Source organism: Acanthaster planci, linkage group LG03 (genome assembly GCF_054643075.1).
Source record: "Acanthaster planci isolate LZ-2023a linkage group LG03, COTS_SCS, whole genome shotgun sequence".
Classification (NCBI taxonomy): domain Eukaryota; kingdom Metazoa; phylum Echinodermata; class Asteroidea; order Valvatida; family Acanthasteridae; genus Acanthaster; species Acanthaster planci.
The window spans coordinates 14,362,870-14,383,218 of NC_141779.1; the positions used below are offsets into that span (position 1 = coordinate 14,362,870).

The following is a 20,349-nucleotide window of genomic DNA, read 5'->3' on the forward strand; positions in this document are numbered from 1 at the left end:
TAAGCAAGTAATTTGTATATAGGGTGGGACGTTTACAGGTTAAATATGTAAACCCAAAAAGTTGCAAATCCGTTTAAAGATTGTCCCAAATGATTAAATGAAACTGCCCTTTTTAGAGGTTTGACGTGGAGATGCAGACATAAACAGAAGAAACAAAGTGCATGACATCATTCCACCCAAAAATTGAAACAAAATGGCGTCAAAAAACTCCATTTTTTGCAGAAAATGTGCTTTTAGATTGACTGTATGAAAGGCTAAACGAAAGTGATTGTTCATTGATGTATTTTGTCACAGAATCCACAGTTTCGAAAATGTTGCGACAAAAAGTACCTTGCCGTAAAATCATTTCCCAATTTGTGTTGTTTGATAAAACACTTTTGACCTAATTTCTTTTGTTTTGTTTTTTGTTTTCATGGGACAGGCGATGGAGTTCTTCCTTTTTGCCGGTCTCATGGGGGTGATTGTGATCATATTTGCCATCATGGCCTACTTCTATGTCTACATCACGCCGTCCGGGCATGACGAGGACCAACGCGAGGACATGAGCGGCCTGGTGGGCAAGGAAGACCTGGGTGGTTACCAGGCTGGGGACAGCGGGGAACCAGGGAAATAAGGAGGGAATTCCACACAGCCGTCAGGATACATTATTCATGGGGGCCAGTGAGAGTCTCATTGAATCAGGATAATTGACACCTAGTAGAACTAGCAAAGCAGTAATCCACTAACCCCTGTTCATACTGTGGTGCAGAAATACGTGCCAAGTATGGAATTCATTTTAGAACTGAAATTTCTGCAGTCTCTATAATTCGCTGTAATCCAATTGTTCCTCAGCTTGAGAAAAGCTCCCAAAATTGTGAGGAACTGGCTTTGAAGAGAAAAACCTTCCACTCCTTGCTTGAATATCTCCATGATGACAAGCTACTCTCAAGATACTTACCATTGACGTCATCCTTTTTGACAGCTTTACTAATTATTTTGTGGTTACGTGTGTCGCAAGTTTCCAAAGGAAACCTACTGGAGACCACTGTCACTTTGTTGCAGAATTGGTTTCCCAAAAAACACAAAATATTTCTTTTTTTAATGAAGAAATGGTTTGTTGTAGGCCTTCAGATATTGTGACTACTTAAACGTGAAATGTGAACTCTGCGGATTGCATTACATGAGCCGTGTCGTGTACACACTTTGGTTTCTGCCTTCAAATGGGATGGAGTGTACAGTACCAATTTCCAACCAAATGCGCACCAAACTCAAAGCTCAAACCAACAACTCTTGTGTGCATGTGTCTGTTTTAAGCAAGAACTCTTTTATTTCAGAGGTTGTTTTTTTTTCTCTCATTTTTCATGAATTTGCAAATGGAATGGGGTTGCAATTCTGTGTGTGCACTTTTCTTTATAGTGTAGTCTTTTGTTGTCTTTCAGGGGTGGTCATAAAGAGTGTATTTTTTTCACTCCTTGGAAACTGATTTTTTAAAAAGTATGATCACTTAAACATTGATTCAGGTGTGCCTTTGCACTCATTCATGACAAAATGCTGCCGTTATAAACCCGAGGAAACTTCGTCTTTTCTGGCATGCCAGAGAGAATACTTGGCTGATTTGCAACTTATTTCACCTCTCAATGAACATGGACATGACATGGGTGGAAATTACTCAGATAATCCCCATATCCAAATGATGCATTTATTCTTCCGTGAATAAGTATTGACCCGAACAGTCCCAAATCCTTCAATTTCAATACGATTTTACATACCCCTTGGGGGTTAGGGTTAATGTGTTTCAAAGCTTTTTTTGTGTATCGTGCATTAAAAGTATAGAATCACGAAATGTGATTAACAAAGCTCGTTATCAGTTGAAAAATAAGATTTATATTTTGACTTAAGGTATGTAAAGAAACATGTTTGAATGTGTTAACATTCTTCCAATGCTGATGTATATGTACATAGACTTAAAAAGTTGAATGGAGATGACACTCTGGTATGTACCAATGTGGATTTGGTGGGGTGTTTTGGTGGCTTCTGGACAGTGGCAACTTGGGATTCCATTCTGCCAGATTTGACTGTTCTGCATGAGATGAATGGTAATGAACAAATTACATTTTTGCAACGCCAAAATTTTCTGTGGTGGTATTTGTCGACGTGCTTGGTACTGCGCTGGATTTTAACTGGCCAGTCAGCACTGTCTAGTTTGGCTGTTTAATTGGTCAAGGAACCTGTGCTCGTCAGTAGAAAGAAATATATAATGTGTTTGGTTTACTTTTTAAGATGTTAATCTCTGTTGTCTTGGCTTGGAATGAGAGATAAGTCGTAAATCACCTTGCTTTGCCAGGGGATGTTAACAGAAATTCAGATTTCAGATATAAGATACAGTACTATGTTGAATTGCCACCGTAAAGTGAAAAAAAACACTGGTGTTTAAACAATTGAAGCTAGGGGATGGAATGATCAAAGGTTGGACCTGTCATCGGAGTGTCATGTCATTATTTGTGATGTAGTGCTGGACTGCCGCCAGTGTGATAGATGATGCATCTGTGTACTAAATATTCAGGAAGTAGATTAGTAACATTTGTCTATAAAGATATATTGCATTGTTATTGTCATTGTGCCATAATCCTTGCTTTTGCTTGGGATAATGTTGACAACCAACTTGATCAGGATAGGATTTGTTCTGTGCAGTATTCAGTGTTAAGAGGGGACTTGTAGAGAACAAACATTACAGATGTTGTGCATATTTAAGTCTAATATTGTTGTTGGGAGTATCAAGGCTCAAGACATTTTTCCCAATATTGAATTTAAAAACATGCCACTTATCTATCAATGTTGCCTTCAAATAAGAAGTGCACTCCTAACTTGAGAGTTATTAATGCCAATGGATAATCAATCTCATGTGTTACAATTTGAAACAAAGCAGATTCAGATGTTATTTCAATCACACTAGAACTGTTTTGTTTAATTTGGTATGCGGTACACTGATTTTAAGTGTAGAGTTTACGTAAGTTTTGGTTGGAGATCTTAGTGCATTCATTGTGGTACAAGTTGACCTTACATTTCAAAGAACCAACTCAAACTGTTTATGGGGTCATTTAGGGTCTTCTTGCTCTCTGATGGGGTTTTCCAAGTATTTGGGCATATCACTCAGCATTTTTCAAGATACATGGTTTTCCTCCAAATTTAAACTTTTTTCAATTACTTGTACGTGTTCTGCATCCTTATGCACACAGAACAAATGCCTGATCAAATTCCAATCAAATTCTGTGCGACATGACTGCACAAGTCCCACACTCTATTAACCGATGATTTTTGTTCTTCAGTAATCTATATTTGCAAGTGCTGAATCTCTGTATAAATTTGTTAAAGACAATGACATCGAATTGCATTTTATTTTTTTGAAATGAAGTCTCGTTACAAATTTTTATTATTGGTACTGTGCTTGTTAAAAGTAGCCTTGAAGCAAATGTTGTACATTAGTACTACTAATATCTGTGTTGAAATTGCGGCTGAGGTACCACGTCGCACATTTACCAGAACGTTTAGGATAAAATGGAGACTTTTCCTGCAAAAGTTAAGGCCATCTTTATAGCAGTTCTTTAAAAACAAATACCTTGAGAATTACATTCCAAGAGTTGTTCCACACTTTGAGCAAATGCGAACACAAATTTAAGATTTAAGAGGTCACAACAGGTATTCCGATTTTTGAGCAGCTAAATTCAACTTTAATTGAAGTAATTCCAGCATTAATCCAGCATTACTTCTGCTGCTTATAAAACTTTGTATGTCGCTTCTAGTTTTAGCAATTGGCGAAGATATACACAAATATCTCCCACAGAGACTGAAAACCATCGCCGCGCCAAGATGAAATAAAGACCCTTGTCAGTTGCTAGTAATTAATGCAGCAGTGTTTGTCTCTGTAAAATAACAATTTACAGTCAAGCCAATTGCATGAACAGGCTTTCTTGACATAATTCTCAAAGTTTGGTAACCAAAAAAAGAAACTAAAAACCTAAATCTGAAACCCGACGGGAGATTTTTTGTTTCATGGCAATGATGCATTATTCGTATGTTTCTTGGGAAGAAAAGGGTAGACAGTCGTAACGCACAGTCATTTGCATTCATCAATGTAATTTTTACATTCATTCACCATGCACACATTTTAGTTACAAATGTGATGCTAACATTTTGCAACTTCAATGCCAAAACCCCCTGGTTATTTCCAAATTTCTCTTCAAATATCAACACCTTCTTGCATTTAGCCACAGATCGACAAAACCAATTAAAAAAAATCCACAATCCTGTAATTATACTAAAATTACATGTACTTGATAAAAATCTCATTACAAAAATTGCACATCACTGAGATTATCTTGACTTTGGGCATACCTCTATAAACTGAAGATATAAACAGGCTGGCAAATTTCTTCTCGGTGTGAGGCATGCAAGACTGATTTGACATCCAAGGCATTATGTAGGCAAATAGAGGAATATAAAGAAAAATATAAATGTAGCAAAAACTGTTGGCATCAGACCAGGTGGCTTTCTGGAACTCTGCCTAAAGTTTGATCTTCTGTATAGATATATATACATCATTACGGCAAATGAATCACTTAAGCCTGTTTTCCATACCGACGTAAGAAATGCACAGAGCAACGTAATCAAGATACAAACTGCAACGCAGACATATGGAAACATGTCAAACGGAAAAAGCTGACCACTAACAAATTACATCAAACTGGAGCATCAGTTTGGCTTCAAGAAGTAACATTACCACCTAAAAAAGCCACTTTATACAAAATCTACCGAGTTTTTGATGCCATTTTGTTTAATTTTTTGGGTGGAGTGATGTCACACAGTGTCTTTTTCGGCGTTCGTTACATCCATATGGAAATCAGGCTCAAGACTTGACACAGAAACCTGTGACTGAGGTGAAGGTTAGAAATTAATAAACAAGTTATAAATATTGTGGAGGAATCGAACTTTGAACTTACAATAGTTAACATTTTTCACAAACAGTTACGGAAACATTTTGCCGATGCAAAAAATATGATTTAGAAATGCCCAAAGAACTGAGAAAGAGCTCCATTTAGCATTCTCTTCCCATACAGGAGGGCATAAAGTGTGTCTGAAACTGAATGAAATGGAGCATTTTTTAACACCCTTGTCTCTCTGACAACAGCTTGAAGAAAAGGGTGCATTTTGTTAGTAAAGCCCCCAAAAATCTCCGGTTTCTGGTCAGGAGCTGCCTCCAAAAGTGGTGCAGCGATGCAAGTTTTTTTTAATCCCTCACTTTTTTTTCTGGAAATGATGTATGATAACGCGCAATGTCCATCGCGACTGCATGCGCAGGTAACCCCGGCCGCTACCAACACTAAAATTGACCGGCCCCCGCATTTTTACAGTTTAAAAGCATTTTCATCTTGTACATGTTCACAGGACACAAGACCACCTTGTTTGTCTGGTTCCCAGATGCAAATGTATAATACAGACATGACATCATGTGAAAAAGTACTTAAACAAAATGTACATATTACTCAGCTGTACCCCATCAAAACATATTAGAATCATGCAGTAGCAGGATTCCAGTCAATTGCACAGATTTGGCAGCTTTTGCACATCATTTTATATAAATCAAAATGTTTTTATTTTGCCGATGTGCAGGTCTACAGCAACGCACACGCTGATCAGACACCAGAAATTTTTGGAGCGGCCTAAAGAATTTGTCTTTGGAAACAAGATCTGTAGCCAACTTACTACAGTGGTTTGACGGTTGGTGCCATAAACGTCTCGCATGATGTAGTCATCTAAAAGTCACAAAACATATATCCCTGAGGAGCCCCATGTGACACATATGCAACATTTTTTTAAACATTAATTAAAAGTACTTCCAAACTAAAAAATCCTTCCCAGTGCCCACCAAAGCCCAAAGTTACATCGATGTAACATAAATAGTGCCCTCTATAGGTTGTTTGGTCATGACCTTTTCAGAGTTCCCTCTCATGTGTTACCACCAAGGATAGTTCGTCTTGCAAAACTCCTAGAATTCTGTGGCATTTTTCAAATCGTTGGTAAGTGTCTTGCAGATATTTGATGTAGGAATTATCTGTAGATACTAAAGTTTACTTTGATACAAATATTTGTGCAATACTTGCTATTTCTGCAGAGTAAAAGTGGATTTTATGGCCATGTTACACCCATGTCACATTGGGATATTGCGTGCACTGTACACGTGTACATGATAGTGATGTGTAATGTATGTACATGTACGTGCCCATGTACGTAGTGTATACGAGTGCATGTACATGTAATTTGAACATCTTGCTAGTTGGCCAGTACCTAATTTGTAAATTTGGAATCCTTACTTTTTGGAGGGGACTCGTCTTTGAACTTGAAAAAGTCTGAGAGAAGTGGGGCAAATTACATGTACATGTAGGCCTAGGCCTGAGGCATTCATTTACATGTACATGTGTGTGCATGTCATTAGCCAATTCAACTCCTGCAGTTCTGTTCTTGCAATTTCTGTTTCTTTATGTCATCAAGTGGTATTGCTGGCGACAAAAGTGAATTTATTTTTTTCTACAGGAGGATGGCTTCCCATCAAAGGGGCCGGTTTCATGCAAAAGATGTATTGCAAATTTTGGATTGTGATGAGAGCGATGATGGGTCAATAGATGACAGCGATTCAGATGAAGCGATGATGAGTGCATCAGAGGTTGGCACAGATGACAGCGATGAAACCTACAGTTCATCAGATGATGAGCCACTTGCCAACATCGCAAGTACTTCTGCACCAAAAAGAGCTAAGAAGACATCACCAGTCTATCGGTGGGAGAAGAAACCCTTCATTGCTCCCGATGCAACATTTACAGGGCCAGCAGATGATGTTCCTCCTTCAATGGAGTTGGATACACCATTTGGGTATTTCCAATGCTTTATCACTGATGACATGTTGGACCATGTCGTAGAATACTCGAACCAATACAGTGCTCAGAAGAGTGGACACGTCGCAAATCTATCACGGAAAGAGCTAGAGCAAGTGATTGGAATGTTCTACCGTATGGGCCTCGTTCAGATGGCTGGAGTTCGAGCTTACTGGGAGAACGGGACCAATCATGAACCAGTCAGTGGTGTCATGAGTCGAAATCGATTCCAGTACTTGCTGACTGTACTTCACTTTGTTGATAATTTGGCAATGACCGATGAGGACAAGAAGGCTGACAAGCTATGGAAAATCCGTCCATGGCTAAATATGATGCGAGAAAACTGCTTGAAGGTAGTAGCGCACGAGCACAACTCCATCGACGAGATGATGGTACAATACAAAGGCAAGACGGCCAGCATCAGGCAGTATGTTGCGAACAAGCCTCATCCCTGGGGATTCAAGATCTGGGTGAGAGCTGGAACCGATGGCTTGGTTCACGACTTTGACGTATATCAAGGGGGTGATGGCAAACGCTCAGAACTTGGTCAAGGTGCTGATGTTGTTTTGAAACTTGCCACCACACTATCTCATCACGTCAACTACAAGATATTCGCTGACAACCTATTCACTGGTGTTCCCCTCCTTGTAAAAATCAAGGAACTGGGAATGCACTATGTTGGCACAGTTCGCAAGAATAGAATCTCTGGCTGCAGGCTTGAAGATGAAAAGAGAACATTGAAAATGCTGTCGATAAAGTGTTCATTGGTTTATCCTAAGGGGAAATTGTCATTCATTAGGTTGTTTTCAAATTTCCACTTGGATTTTTCCCAGGAAAATTACACCCAAATTTTGACCACTGAAAAAAATACATGTATAGGTGGGGAGGGGGGCGCACACGACCCCCCTCCTAGATTTGACCAAGAAGTTGACTATGTACCATTAATTAACAAAATGGATAAAGATTCCTAAATATTTACTTGTACATGTACCTGATTGCGGTATGTATTGTGATCCATATCCACTCAGTTGCAAATAATAAGGTATATGTATGACCCAATGTTACACATGTGTCACATTCCAAAAAACACCCTGGGGAGACAAAATGTTTGAAAATAAAACTTGAATGTGGTAGAGCATCTCCAACAAAGCTGTTTCTGCTAAAAACAGATTTTTATGTCATTTACAAGAAGCCTTGGGTTCCTCAGGGATATTCATACAACAAATTGAGTTGTAACTTGCCAAAAACGTGAAACAGTGAAAATACAGTATTTGTTGCTGGCATATAGAGTCCTTTCTTAATGACGTATTCTTCGAATTGCTTTTAATTATTTGAACAAAATCTAAGGAAGGCTAAATTCCCAAACACCTCTATGAAAGACCAAGACCCAAGTTGACTGTACATGTACTGTTTAGATGAAATTTCTGTTCAGCAAAAGCATGTTTTGATGCCAATTGGATCGATATGTACTTTTGCTGAGTAACAGTTTCTTCTGCTCAGCAAATCTGTACACAGAGGTTTAAAAAAAAAAGGGTATATGTATTTTGATACAGTGGCTCAATCCTGGACACAGACTGGTCACTGACTACATCACAGAAATATACCATCAAACCTAACATGCACAGGTTAGGTCATCATTCGCATATCCTGCCCTCCAACAATGCTATTTTAACCCAATGATAAATTGTCAATGTTTTCATGAAGAGCAACACATGCAGATTTTGAAGAAAGTAAATTGTCCAAGAGGCTTCTATTTCAAAACTGCAAAAATACCAATATAGAACAGTTATATATATAACGGTTTTGCCCGTACCCAACGTATGTTAACCAAGTGATTAAAATGAACACAGTGGTTACTGCCAAGATCAATAAGTTAAGATACGCATATGTTCATGAAATCGAAAATCCAATATAGAACAGGTTAATGCAGTAAAAAACCCTAACATGATTCTTTAACAGGTAAACTTTTGCCTGAACCAAGTGATTAAAATGAACACAGTGGTTACTGCCAAGATCAATAAGTTAAGATACGCATATGTTCATGAAATCGAAAATCCATGTTTTCCTACTTTGTGGCCCTTCTGTGAAATGTATTTTTCCACAGGGAAAGGGCTTACATGCTCAAGCGTGAGCCACTGTTACACTGTAACAAAGATGTGTGGGTCTATGTGAAAACAAATATCTCACTTGACCTACTTTTCGGCTTTTATAGTCAATGCGTTTCGTCCGTGTACAAGGGGCAGTAAAATTTGTGTCTTGTTGTGAAAATGCAAAATGCAAAAATATGCTACTTTTTACATGTGTGGCTTTTCATGAAAATGTTGACAATATCCAATCTTTTCTCCACAGTGAATAGGTAGATACATACATGGCTTTCCATGAAAATGTTGACAATACCCAATCTCATCTCCACAGGGAACAGGTAGATGAAAACACCTCTTCCTAAAACAAAATGTGCTGAATGAAAGGAATACGGCATGGCACTATTGAATAGGAATAACATGAACTGAGTATTCAAGTTTGTTAAGATGACTTCCTGACTTTTTTCCTATGTTCAATATATACATTCATTAATTTGTGATTTAAGAAATCAAATCTACTTCTGAGGCACTCTGGACTGAGTATTTTTGAGGAAAACTAACATTTTCAGAAATGTTAGAAAAATTCTACTGCAATTGAGCTAAAGTTGGCTGGGATAAAAAGTCACCTCATAGGAGCATGCTATTGGACCCACCAATACTACAGAGAGCCGATTGGTCACTGATATGATGGGGGTGGAGCAAGGTGTAGCTTTCAAGTCACCTCATCGGAGCATGCTGTTAGACCCACCAATACTACTGAGTGCCGATTGGTCACTGATATGATGGGGGTGGAGCGAGGTGTAGCTTTCAAGTCACCTCATAGGAGCATGCTGTTGAACCCACCAATACTACTGAGTGCCGATTGGTCACTGATATGATGGGGGTGGAGCGAGGTGTAGCTTTCAAGTCACCTCATAGGAGCATGCTGTTGAACCCACCAATACTACTGAGTGCCGATTGGTCACTGATATGATGGGGGTGGATCAAGGCGTACCTTTCAAGTCACACCACTGGAGCATGGCATTGGACCTACCAATTTTACTGAGTGGTGATTGGTCACTGATCTGATGGGGGCGGACATAGCCGTAGCTTAAAGTCCTCTGACAGAAGCAGGCTATCTGAACTGACAGCACCCTTGGATCTTGGTTGGTCACGATAAGAATGAATGACTTCGCAAAGCACTCCCAGCTATATCAGAACAAAGCAAACAAAACATTCCAAGTCGATATATGGCTCCAGATGAAAATCTTTCACACTCAGGTGAAACAATTACAAAGGAAAGACGCAAACAGAAAGCTCTGTGATTAACTTTCAAATAACCACTTGCTGCCAGGTGGTTTGAAAAATGCAGTGCACACATATGGGCAAATTTTAAGATTTTCAGTTTCAAAAATCTTCAAAAATTCATCATTTCAATTAATAGACGTTTACACCCACATGAATTACTGTCTGGTGGCCACTGTAGCCTGACAGACAAAATCTATTGACGAACGAGTGTTTCAGTCAGGCCTGCAGCCTTATAAAAAGAGCCTAAATTGTGCGGTGTTATATAACTTTCTTTTGTTCACAAATCTGGCACAGTGCGCTGCTGACCTCTTTTCAATAGGGGCCAGATTTGTTTGCAGCGATGCTGTGTGGCTCATCGCTGCGGTGCTGGAGCATTTTTGTCCCCGTTCGTAATCTGCTCGCACTGTTTCAAAACAAGGCTGGATTATGTCCACTATTGAGAGTGAAAAAATGTCGGTAATGCCCAGCAGCCTGGTCTTTTGTGCCGAGCAAGGTCTTTTGTTACAAGGCCAAGCTCTTTTGTCCCAGTTTCGGGTTCCCCGGCTTCGTGTATAAAGCCTATGTGCTCGAAAACAGGTCCCCCGGCAGCAAGTGGTTAAAGGCAACATACAGTACCTCATTTTACAGCTACAAACATACTCAAGACATTGCTTGTCTTATGGAAAATAAGATTTACAATCGATCTTATAGCTAAATCTTTAAAGTTAAAGGTTTAAACGTTTCCGTCTGAACAGTATCTTTCACAGATGCATTTTTGCCTTTGAAAGAGCATTTGGAAATGTCAAGTCTCATACTGTTTCAATATTTAGACATATTGGAGATCCCTCCAGTCACACAGCAGTTTCTGTATTTTACATTTTAGGACCATTCTATAAATTTGGAGTGTAAATTTTTTCCTGTCCCCATCACATGATAGTTTAGAACACATTCTCTAATTTCCAAGAGTGACTGGTTCATGAATATTACCCACGAAATATAAATAGTTGTAAAGTCAACTTCAATGCCCATGTTAAATTGCATGGGTCAGGTGTGATGGGGATGCCAAAATGTCCTGGACAGTTTTGGATTCCAAATTTAGAGAATCATCCTGTGGTGAAATGCATCCTACCTTGGACGGTCCCTCCAGTCTCTTCCTCAGCATATCCAGGGAGGCTATCTGCTCTAAATCTAGCTGCACAACCTGTCCAATCCATACGAAAAACCAAATAACTTCAGACTAGTTGTTTGTTTTAGACTGGTCTTAATCATAATGATGCTCTGGGGTGAAATTTCCCACTTGCTGTGAAGTAATGCAACGATTGCCAAACTTTCTATCAATAGCAGATGGTGACATGAAAGTGTGATGAAATACGTGAATGTCCTAAAACCTTTTAACAAAAAAATTAAAGCAGCAAAGAGCTCTTACGCTTCCTCCTGCTGTTTTAGGTATCTGCTGCGCACTGAACATATTCTGTGTACATTATTACGTCTTTCTTTGATTGCTGCCTCATTACCACGGACTCAACTTTAAATCAGCAAAGAAAAGGCAATTCAGAACAGCAAAATATCAACAACAGAGGGTTTGCTTGGCTGCCATCTTGCAGGCCAGCGCTTTTGTTCCACAGGGTATGCTCAAAGGTTTCCCTCTGGAACAAAAGAACTGCCCTGGAAGATGGCTACCACACAAAGCCTCTATTCCAGCAATTTTGGGGCGCATATTAATGCTTCTTCCCTTGAATGATATCACAGTTCTGCTCATGAATATGCAAATTGGCACGAGCACAAAAATCCAAAACTGCACGACAATAACTTAAACAACAGCAAAACAAAAATTGAAAATAAAATTCATTGTAACACGGGCCCTTTATAACATCACCTACCTTCTCGGCTGCCCCACTGGTTGCCCCGGCAATCCCGCCTCCCTTCTTGACCGCTCCCCTCTCCGAGGATCCCTTTTCCCCACCAACACTGGCAAAGTGCTGTGACTTCCTTGGGTTGACCATCCGGGCCTTGCCCGTGCGGCGTGTGCTGTAGCACTGGAAGCACATCCAATGCTGCCGGCCCTCAATCATGGAGGAGCAGCCCGAGGTGTGCAGACAGGAGGTGTGGTAGGTGTGACCGCAGCTGTGGTCAGTGGACCGAGAGGATAAAAGGACACAATCACCACTGACTGACTGGCTAAATTGTGATCAGGTGGTGTCCACAGAGTAATTTTTCCTTTTTTAATTATTTTTTTAATTATTTTTTTGCTACTGGAGATGTTGTATAAAATATGCAGCCAGTGTAACATAAACAGTGCCTGAACACGCCGCACTGGCTGTGGCTAAGGCTATTCACTATGTCATATCAATGGCAAAGCCACAGTCAAATAACACATGTACCTGATTCGGCCAAGAGTCAATAACACTAACAGGTACACAAACTCCTTTTGAACGGTTTGTGAAACTACTTCACTTAACCTTCAACCGCTGCTCTTATTGGGAACTTCTATCTGTAGAGAAGGCTTAACACCAAGATGTAAAGTGCCCTTTTATAATACTTGTATAAATCTACTACATGATACCTACAATAATGTCCAAACACCAGTCTTTGAAAAGGAATGTACAAAAGTCTCATGGATATTAAGTTGGAGTAAAAATGGTAAAAGAACTAAGAACGCTCTCCAGTCCAATCAACTCGGTACTTCATCACCAAGGTTAGCCACGCACATGCATGCTGTTCCTTGACTGTACTCAGACTGAATCTCTGGCAATCTTTGCAACATGCACACACCAAAAAAAACGCTCATGAGTAGACAGCGATTAAACCCCGATAACCATAGAAGATGCAGTGATCACATGGTCCGCCAGACACAGGTCCAACTGATGTTTTCATTTGAGGATTTCTTCAATTTGTCACAAAAACACCCTGAGAAATGCCAGTTCTTGACATACAGCAATTCCAGGTTACAAAGGCTGTGAAAAGTTGCCCTCAAGGCAGTCCATGGGTATGAATCCAGAATCCTAGATCCTGTGCTCGAGTCCAGTGTCACTACTCAGGAATCAAAATACTCTCTGAAATGTTACGAAAGGACAAAAGAGGTCATATGCCATGATACTGACCTGAAGACCACCACGGTGTCATCCTCGCTGACCTTCACATAGTTGCGGTTGCAGATGAAGCAGACCTCCTTGCGTGGTATCAAGCCCCGGTTGACGGCTTGGGTTAGGTTGTGGAGAGACCAGTACAAGTCGTGAGCCAGGAGACTATTGGTGGTTCGTAGCAAGGTCTAACGAATGGCAAAATATAAAAACTTGTTAAGAAATCGGGAACAATATACAAATAGGGATTATTTGTGAGTAAAATGGGTAAGAGTTTCACAGATTGACGTTGCCAAACAATTAGTCACAATAAGCCTTTTGTCATTTAAATTTGAATAAAATCTGATTTACTAAGTTATCTGATTACATATAAACATAACAATTTGAATTCCCCAAACTAAAGACACTTGCTGTACCACATGATTCAGGGCAAGCTTTTGCATAGCGACCAACATCTCTGAAATGGATGCGTTCCTTTGTGCCCTTCTTATCCATTGAAAACAGTGTTGTTGCAAGGCGTCTCTTATGTACATGTAAACTAAGCAAAAGCTTGCCCCGAATCACGAGGTATAGCAAGAGTGTCATTGGCATAGAGAATTTATGTTCACATCAATTTAAAGAACTGAGTGTACCAGATTTTATTCAAATTTAACTTGCAAAAGGCTTACTGCAAAGAATGTTCAATGATACATATTCAACGGCCTGCCAATCAAATGATAGGGCCTTAACACACCTTTGACCTTTGACACAAAGTTCAATAATGTAAGAGACTAACAGGCAACACACACCATGCACACTCTTGCTTGAGAACAGGCTAAAGAAGGAAGGAAGGGTTGTCATAGCAAACATCTAGCAACCAATAAGATTTCAGATGCACAACCTGTCCTCATGCATATGCATGAGGTTTTTCCTCAAGATGGGTGACATTTAAATACCTTTTCATAATTATAGGTGTCTAGCATTCCAAGAATCAACTCCTTGATCTCGCCAAACTTGCCAGTGCTGTAAGTCGGATCCTGAGATGAGAAAAACAACATCTCATTCATTCTCATCACAAGCATGAGTACATTTCAAAATATCCACATTCCCAACAATAGTAAATGCTGACCTCTGACCTAGCCAAAAGTTACACTGTTGCCCTACATTACCATGACGATATCAGTGGCCCCTAGACCAATCAAGACAATGTTGTGACAATGAACATGAGTCACCTGCATGATTTTCTGCAAGACGGCAGGCAGAGCAATGTATCCCATCATGCTGTTCAGGACGTGTCTGGTAAGATCTTTAAAAGCTGTCAAGGAACCAATGAGAATCATGAGCACACCAAATGCAACACAGTAATTTACATGTAAGAATAACTGATTCAAAGAAAAGTTGCATGCCTTCCCAAAACTTCTCCAGACATAAAAAAAGGAATCAAAACTGAATGACAAACCTTCAAAATGTTCGTCACTGAGAGAAGGCTTCAATTTCCTCTGGGATGCCATCATGAGATCAAGCAGTGGAAACCACAAAGCCTGCAGATAGGAATGGAGAGAGATCGAAAGATGAACTAACTACTCAGTCAGAATGCAGTGTGACCTAGTGACTGTTTCCTACTTCAGTCACAAGACACCTCTTCAGTACATGCCTGTCAAAGTGATGACATAAATATGTTCTGGTGGGCACTTTACTTGTCCCTTCTATACAGCTTTTCTGAGGCCCACAGCCTGATGAGCCATAAAAAGCAATGCTGCTTGAGCTTAATCCGGGGGAAGTGTGAAAATCAGCAATTACAAATTGAAGGATTGAGGACTACTTAGGCTAAAACCTTCATCCTTAGACCATACCAGGAAATTTGGGTGATTCTCAAAGCTTTCTTCAAGCTAGTTTGTTCTATCTTGACACCAAAAATTCTCCTTTTGTGTAAAATAAATTTGGGAAATTATGGCAAGCATTTGGAAATATAAAAAGGAGTTAATTTCAACCACAATGCACAGCAATGCAAATCTTCCAAGGCACTAAATCTCCTTCACATTTCCCCTGGGTATGAAGTACAAATCAGTCTTGACCAAGATGATAAATGACATCTCATTAACCTTTTTCATTTCAGTAGTGTGCCCAAGTTCTGAGTAGAGGAGGAGACAAACTGAAGATAATATCCAAAGCAATTCTTCATTTCTTTTAATCCCTAAGAGAACCCTCTATTTCAAAGGAAGTTGCTACTATCACTCTTGAAGTGTCAGGACTTTCAATGCCCCCCACCCACATGCCACAGATTCATTCCACAGATTCATTCCACAGACAAGAGCTTTTCTTCTGTTTTTACGAAACAGTATAAAAGCAACCCTTGCGACTTTCTGGTCTGGTACCGACCTCCCTATCCGGCTCGTCCAGTTTGGCCGAACTTCTCTGACACAGTTGAATGATCACCACCAATCCTGCCTGCATGCTGCAGATGGCAACACTGGGATCTAGAAGACCACCAAATGTTGGCACAATAATAATACAAGACAATGACCGACTCCATCCATCGCAGAAAAGTTTGAAAAACAAACACAATATCTGTAATAGATGTACTTCGTTTTATACCATTCTCTTTGGCTTTGTCGGCTTAGATGGTTCTTTAGTTTTCAGCACGGTATTCACTTATCTTTCATCTGTACCATTTGTTGCAAAACTATTATAAGTTTATTTCTTCTCCTGAATACATTGCAATGCGTTTGTCATTAAAACCAACACTTGAGCACTTACATGTAGAGTGGGGCATAAATAAAAATTCTCAAAACTTTCATAAGGTTTCATTTTTAATTCAATGGTCAACAGCAATTAATACTTTTGTGAATGTATATTAAAGATTGGTCCATAATCAAGAATGAACACAAAGACATGACCAGTAACACCAGAGACTGAGTAAATATAAAACATGCATACAACTCACCCGGGGAATCATTCCTCTTTTCGATAGAGCACATTTCACATATCCAAACAACTACTATGCAATCCTTCTAATGTGGTTGTCCCTATAGAGGTTTATCATCCACTCACCTTTCGCTTTATCGGTGCCCTTGCCAGCTTCCATGCTGTCCGACAAGTTACGTATGCTGTTAGACAAGCTCTCCAGCATGATGCCAAATGCACCCTGGACGTCGCCAGCCATCTCCAGCAGGTAAGCCGTGGCGTCCGCAATCTTGTGCCGCCGTACGATCTGTGAGAGAAACCAACCTAATGCTTGAGACCAAGTGTTGCAATCAAATACCAAAGCGTCACTCGTGGAAAAAGTAAGAGGATGTGGACTCTCCTCCCCTTAAGCTAACTCGAAATGCTCATCCACAAAATAACATAAAAGTAATGAATTCCCTCCGCACAATTAAAAAATAAACACCTGCGTCACACACTTCCTTAAGAATTGTACTTGGGAACAATGTACACTGACCTGTAGGTTGTGGCCAACAACAAGCATGAAATGGATGTGGAGAACAAAATCCCCAATGCCAGACACGGACAACTGAACGGTACATGGATCGGACAAGTCTTATTCACCCAAAGTGAAGTCCATTTTGTACACATTCCATTCTTCTCTTGGAGCATCAATGTGTTTGAGTGGATGCGCCAAATTCAGTATAGAACTTCTGCGATGTCATGTCCGGCACTGATATGTCATGTCCGTCTATGATGTCCAATCTAGATATTGTTCAGATATGTCTGACCATACCTAGACTGTTTGGAGAGTGCCACACTCTTGTTTTTGCTTCCTACCTGTAGTGTCTCTTCCAGACGATATCCCTCCACGTTCCTGATGTAGTGGTGGACCGTGCTGGGGTTGAACTGACACATCAGGTCAATGTACTTCTCATGCAGATAGGGGTCATACTGGGATTCCTATGAGAAGAATGAGGGAACCCACTAGCTTTGGTATGGCATTGTATTGCACTTCATTCCCTGGTGAATCCAAAAACTATGCAGTGCTATGGGGTCTCACAGAGACTAAATATGGACATTACTAGCCTGTCATCCACCAGCCTGCAACAAACACTAATGACACCAATCTAGTGTATCTAACAAATTCACATCTGAGGACACCAAGACCTGGCAGAGCTTTCTGTTACAGCACAGAGGACTTGTACAAGCCGCGGCCATCTGTGTGAACAGCACTGGCTGACGTTTCAACTTGCCCCCACACTTCAGCGATTGCCATGGCTACTGTGAACACAGAGAGGCTCAGACTAGTTTGTGGAGGTTGAGCAGGTGTAGAGCCCTCATGCCTCTGTGTGCCACGGTCAGGCACCGCGGCAAATATTACTCGGCAACTTTGTCTTTGGAGTGTAAAAGTGTTAATGAACTATGGCACAAATGTGAAACAAATGACTCGCATGAGTCATTCTATCGCAAGGTCCAACTCACTAACAGACCCTATTCTGCAGTATCTTGTCTTTTTTAAAAATTTCAATTTGGGGGGAAAATAATCCCGTGCCTGGGACAAGTTGGCAGCGAGCTCAAACCAGCATAAACTAGTTAAGTTACACTGGCCAAGTAACCCTAATATCCTTCGTATTTTGACAGGAATCTCTCTTCAACCGTGCAAGAAACAAGTGTCGATTTGTTTTTGCTTCAACGGGACACCTAGCCCTGTGTAAATGTAAGAGTGGTTGGCCTCAACCTTCCTTCATCCTTCAAAATCCTCCAAATGGTCTCAGCAAGGTATGCCTTACCTTGGGTGCTAAGGCAGTGCTGGTTGCGTCTCGGTACTCAAACACGCCTTGCAGGAAGTCGTACTGCAGACGAGGCCGATCTGCCAGACGATCTATCACCTCCTCAAGGGAACTGGCGAACATTTTGACGACCAACTGGGCAGTTTCTTTGCTGTCGATTGCCACGAGGTCCTGCATCAAGGGTGAAAAGGAACAATAATGCAGTACAAAAGGCGTTTACTTCACTTTATAGGTTAACCTGCATGACTCATGATCTGAGGTCAAAGGATTCAAAATCCAGCTACTGGTCATTGTGACCACGAGCAAGCCATGTTACCAACTCTGCATTTCTATACCCAAGAACATCAACGGTTACCAGTACATTAACCCTAACCTTCCCCAACCACACAGAATTAAACAGTAGTAAAGTGTTTAATTCTGCAGGGAAGGGTCTGGTAGGCCCATAACAGCTGGCTTTTGCATTGGGTTTGGCATACCTCAGAAAAACAAAGTCCAACAGCCTCTGTGCACAAAGTCCCATATGGGTGTTTACCTTTGTGTAAATGGAGAAGGTTAGAGCCAGCAACCCTCAGGGGGTTAGGGTTAAAAGGGTAACTTGCAACAAACTGGCATCCTGTCCGACTGAACGTAAATATTCTGCTTAAGAAAAATAATAAAAACCATCTTTGATGAATTACAGACTCAAGGGTAAACAAAACTCACTAAATACTTCAACCAATAATGTCATACTCCAATGGTGCACACTGGTGCTGCTCTTACCTGTAGGTTTTCCAGAGCCTGGTTCTGTACTGCCTCTTTCTCTGGTTCGGTGTAACAGCTCTCTATCATGACATTGTTGATGTAGCTGAAGACTGCCAACTGTAGACATTCACAAGAACAAAGACGAAGTGGAAACAGTCATCCCCCGAAAGTCTGTTTCACATTTGTTTTGGGGGGGTATCACCAAATAGAACTACGTACGCACACACTACTAAATGTTAATGTGGAAAAAAAATAAGGTTTGCACACCTTTATGCTATTAGGCTGGAAATTGTCAAGGCAAGTTCAACACTCCCAGGGAAAAAAGTATGGCCCTGAGAATGTGTAATGTACCTCCGCAATTGAGAAAATTCTCCATTATCAAAACAATGTAAATGATACAAAATGATTAGGAGCCAATGGCATCCAAAAAATAAACATTATATAGGCTGTCGTGCCCCACTGTTGGATAAATCTTTCCAAATTGTCCATAGACACTTTCTCTCAAAAACGAAGTCAGGGTGTACTCATCAAATATCAACATAAATTAGCAAATGACAGCGGGGCAATCCTGTTAAAACTTAATCTTACACACTGTGTGGCTATAAAATGCATGAACTAACTTCCTAAATTCTCACCTTCCTTGATGGGTCTCTGAGGTAGCACAGTAGAATTCTGTCAAACTGTCGTCTTTTTTCGTACAAGAGCTCAGTGACACGGTAGCTGCAGTAACCAAAATAAAACCAAATACCCTTTAAATTAATGCCAAGAAGAAAAAAATACTACCAAGATGTATTTTTGCGTTGAGGAGATGTTAATCTATATAACGGGTTTTGCCCTTACCCAAGGTATATATTAATGAACACTGTATGCTCAGTGCTTGTCCGAGAGCTTGCGAAAAAAGTCATAAGCTTACTCGGGTGGGACTCGAACCCACGACCTCCTGCTTACTTAAGACGTCTGCACTAGTATATATACCTTGGGTAAGGGCAAAACCCGTTATATAAAGAAAAAAATACATCAAGAAAAAAGTTCTGATTTACATCAAGAAACCATTCCAAATGAGTTTTTGCTGGTACTTTACATAGATTGTTGCATTACCCTTAATGATGAAAGTGATGAAATTCAGGTAAAGTCAAATTATCCCAGTTCATAATTCCCGTGATCGCTGACTCAGGCAGTTTGGCTCAACAGGGAAATAATATAAGTGTGCACTTAACCCGGGGACTCTATCATACAGTTGTCTTAACCATAAGACTCCTCAATCCTCCACCTGTTGGTGGACTGAGGACTGTTAGGGTTAACGGGATCTGTTGCTTACAATTTAGCTCCCTCGGCCAGCCTGAGAAGTTTCTGCTGGTCCACTTGCTCCATTCCCCCTGCATTGACCAGCTGCAGCAAGGCCTGCTCCCTCTCCTCATGTCTGGTTTCATCGTCCGGATTGGACAGAAACTCTAGCACCTTCAATTGACCGAATCAGACACACTCTTCATAATGTCTGATACAATACCTCATACATATTCATGATCTACAAATGTTATCATTGGATGAAGCATCGTAAACATATAGCGGCTTATCTTCTGTA

The 20,349-nt window shown here is 40.4% G+C and overlaps 2 protein-coding genes across 7 annotated transcripts in view; one reads left to right on the forward strand and one right to left on the reverse strand.

The window, feature by feature from the left end:
- LOC110990178 (solute carrier family 15 member 1-like) overlaps positions 1-3,878 on the forward strand; it is a 37,092-nt gene extending 33,214 nt beyond the window's left edge. For all 5 annotated transcript variants that reach the window (XM_022255045.2, XM_022255059.2, XM_087133970.1 and 2 more), the window contains one exon: positions 422-3,878. In XM_022255045.2, coding sequence (XP_022110737.2) covers positions 422-613 — 192 coding nt within the window. In that variant the 3' untranslated portion in view covers positions 614-3,878. The remainder of the gene's footprint in view (positions 1-421) is intronic.
- vps8 (VPS8 subunit of CORVET complex) overlaps positions 3,679-20,349 on the reverse strand; it is a 45,575-nt gene continuing 28,904 nt past the window's right edge. The window contains exons 27-41 of one of the 2 annotated variants that reach the window (XM_087133969.1): positions 20,086-20,225; positions 19,403-19,487; positions 18,786-18,884; positions 18,027-18,197; positions 17,074-17,196; positions 16,363-16,522; positions 15,691-15,788; positions 14,771-14,852; positions 14,544-14,626; positions 14,268-14,348; positions 13,354-13,520; positions 12,133-12,376; positions 11,382-11,453; positions 10,020-10,174; positions 3,679-9,347 (exon numbers count right to left, since the gene is read on the reverse strand). In XM_087133969.1, the coding sequence (XP_086990095.1) occupies positions 10,043-10,174; positions 11,382-11,453; positions 12,133-12,376; positions 13,354-13,520; positions 14,268-14,348; positions 14,544-14,626; positions 14,771-14,852; positions 15,691-15,788; positions 16,363-16,522; positions 17,074-17,196; positions 18,027-18,197; positions 18,786-18,884; positions 19,403-19,487; positions 20,086-20,225 (1,737 nt within the window). In that variant the 3' untranslated portion in view covers positions 3,679-9,347; positions 10,020-10,042. Of the gene's footprint in view, positions 9,348-9,611; positions 10,175-11,381; positions 11,454-12,132; positions 12,377-13,353; positions 13,521-14,267; positions 14,349-14,543; positions 14,627-14,770; positions 14,853-15,690; positions 15,789-16,362; positions 16,523-17,073; positions 17,197-18,026; positions 18,198-18,785; positions 18,885-19,402; positions 19,488-20,085; positions 20,226-20,349 lie in introns of those variants that run through there. The other variant, XM_022256368.2, reaches the window with a different exon arrangement.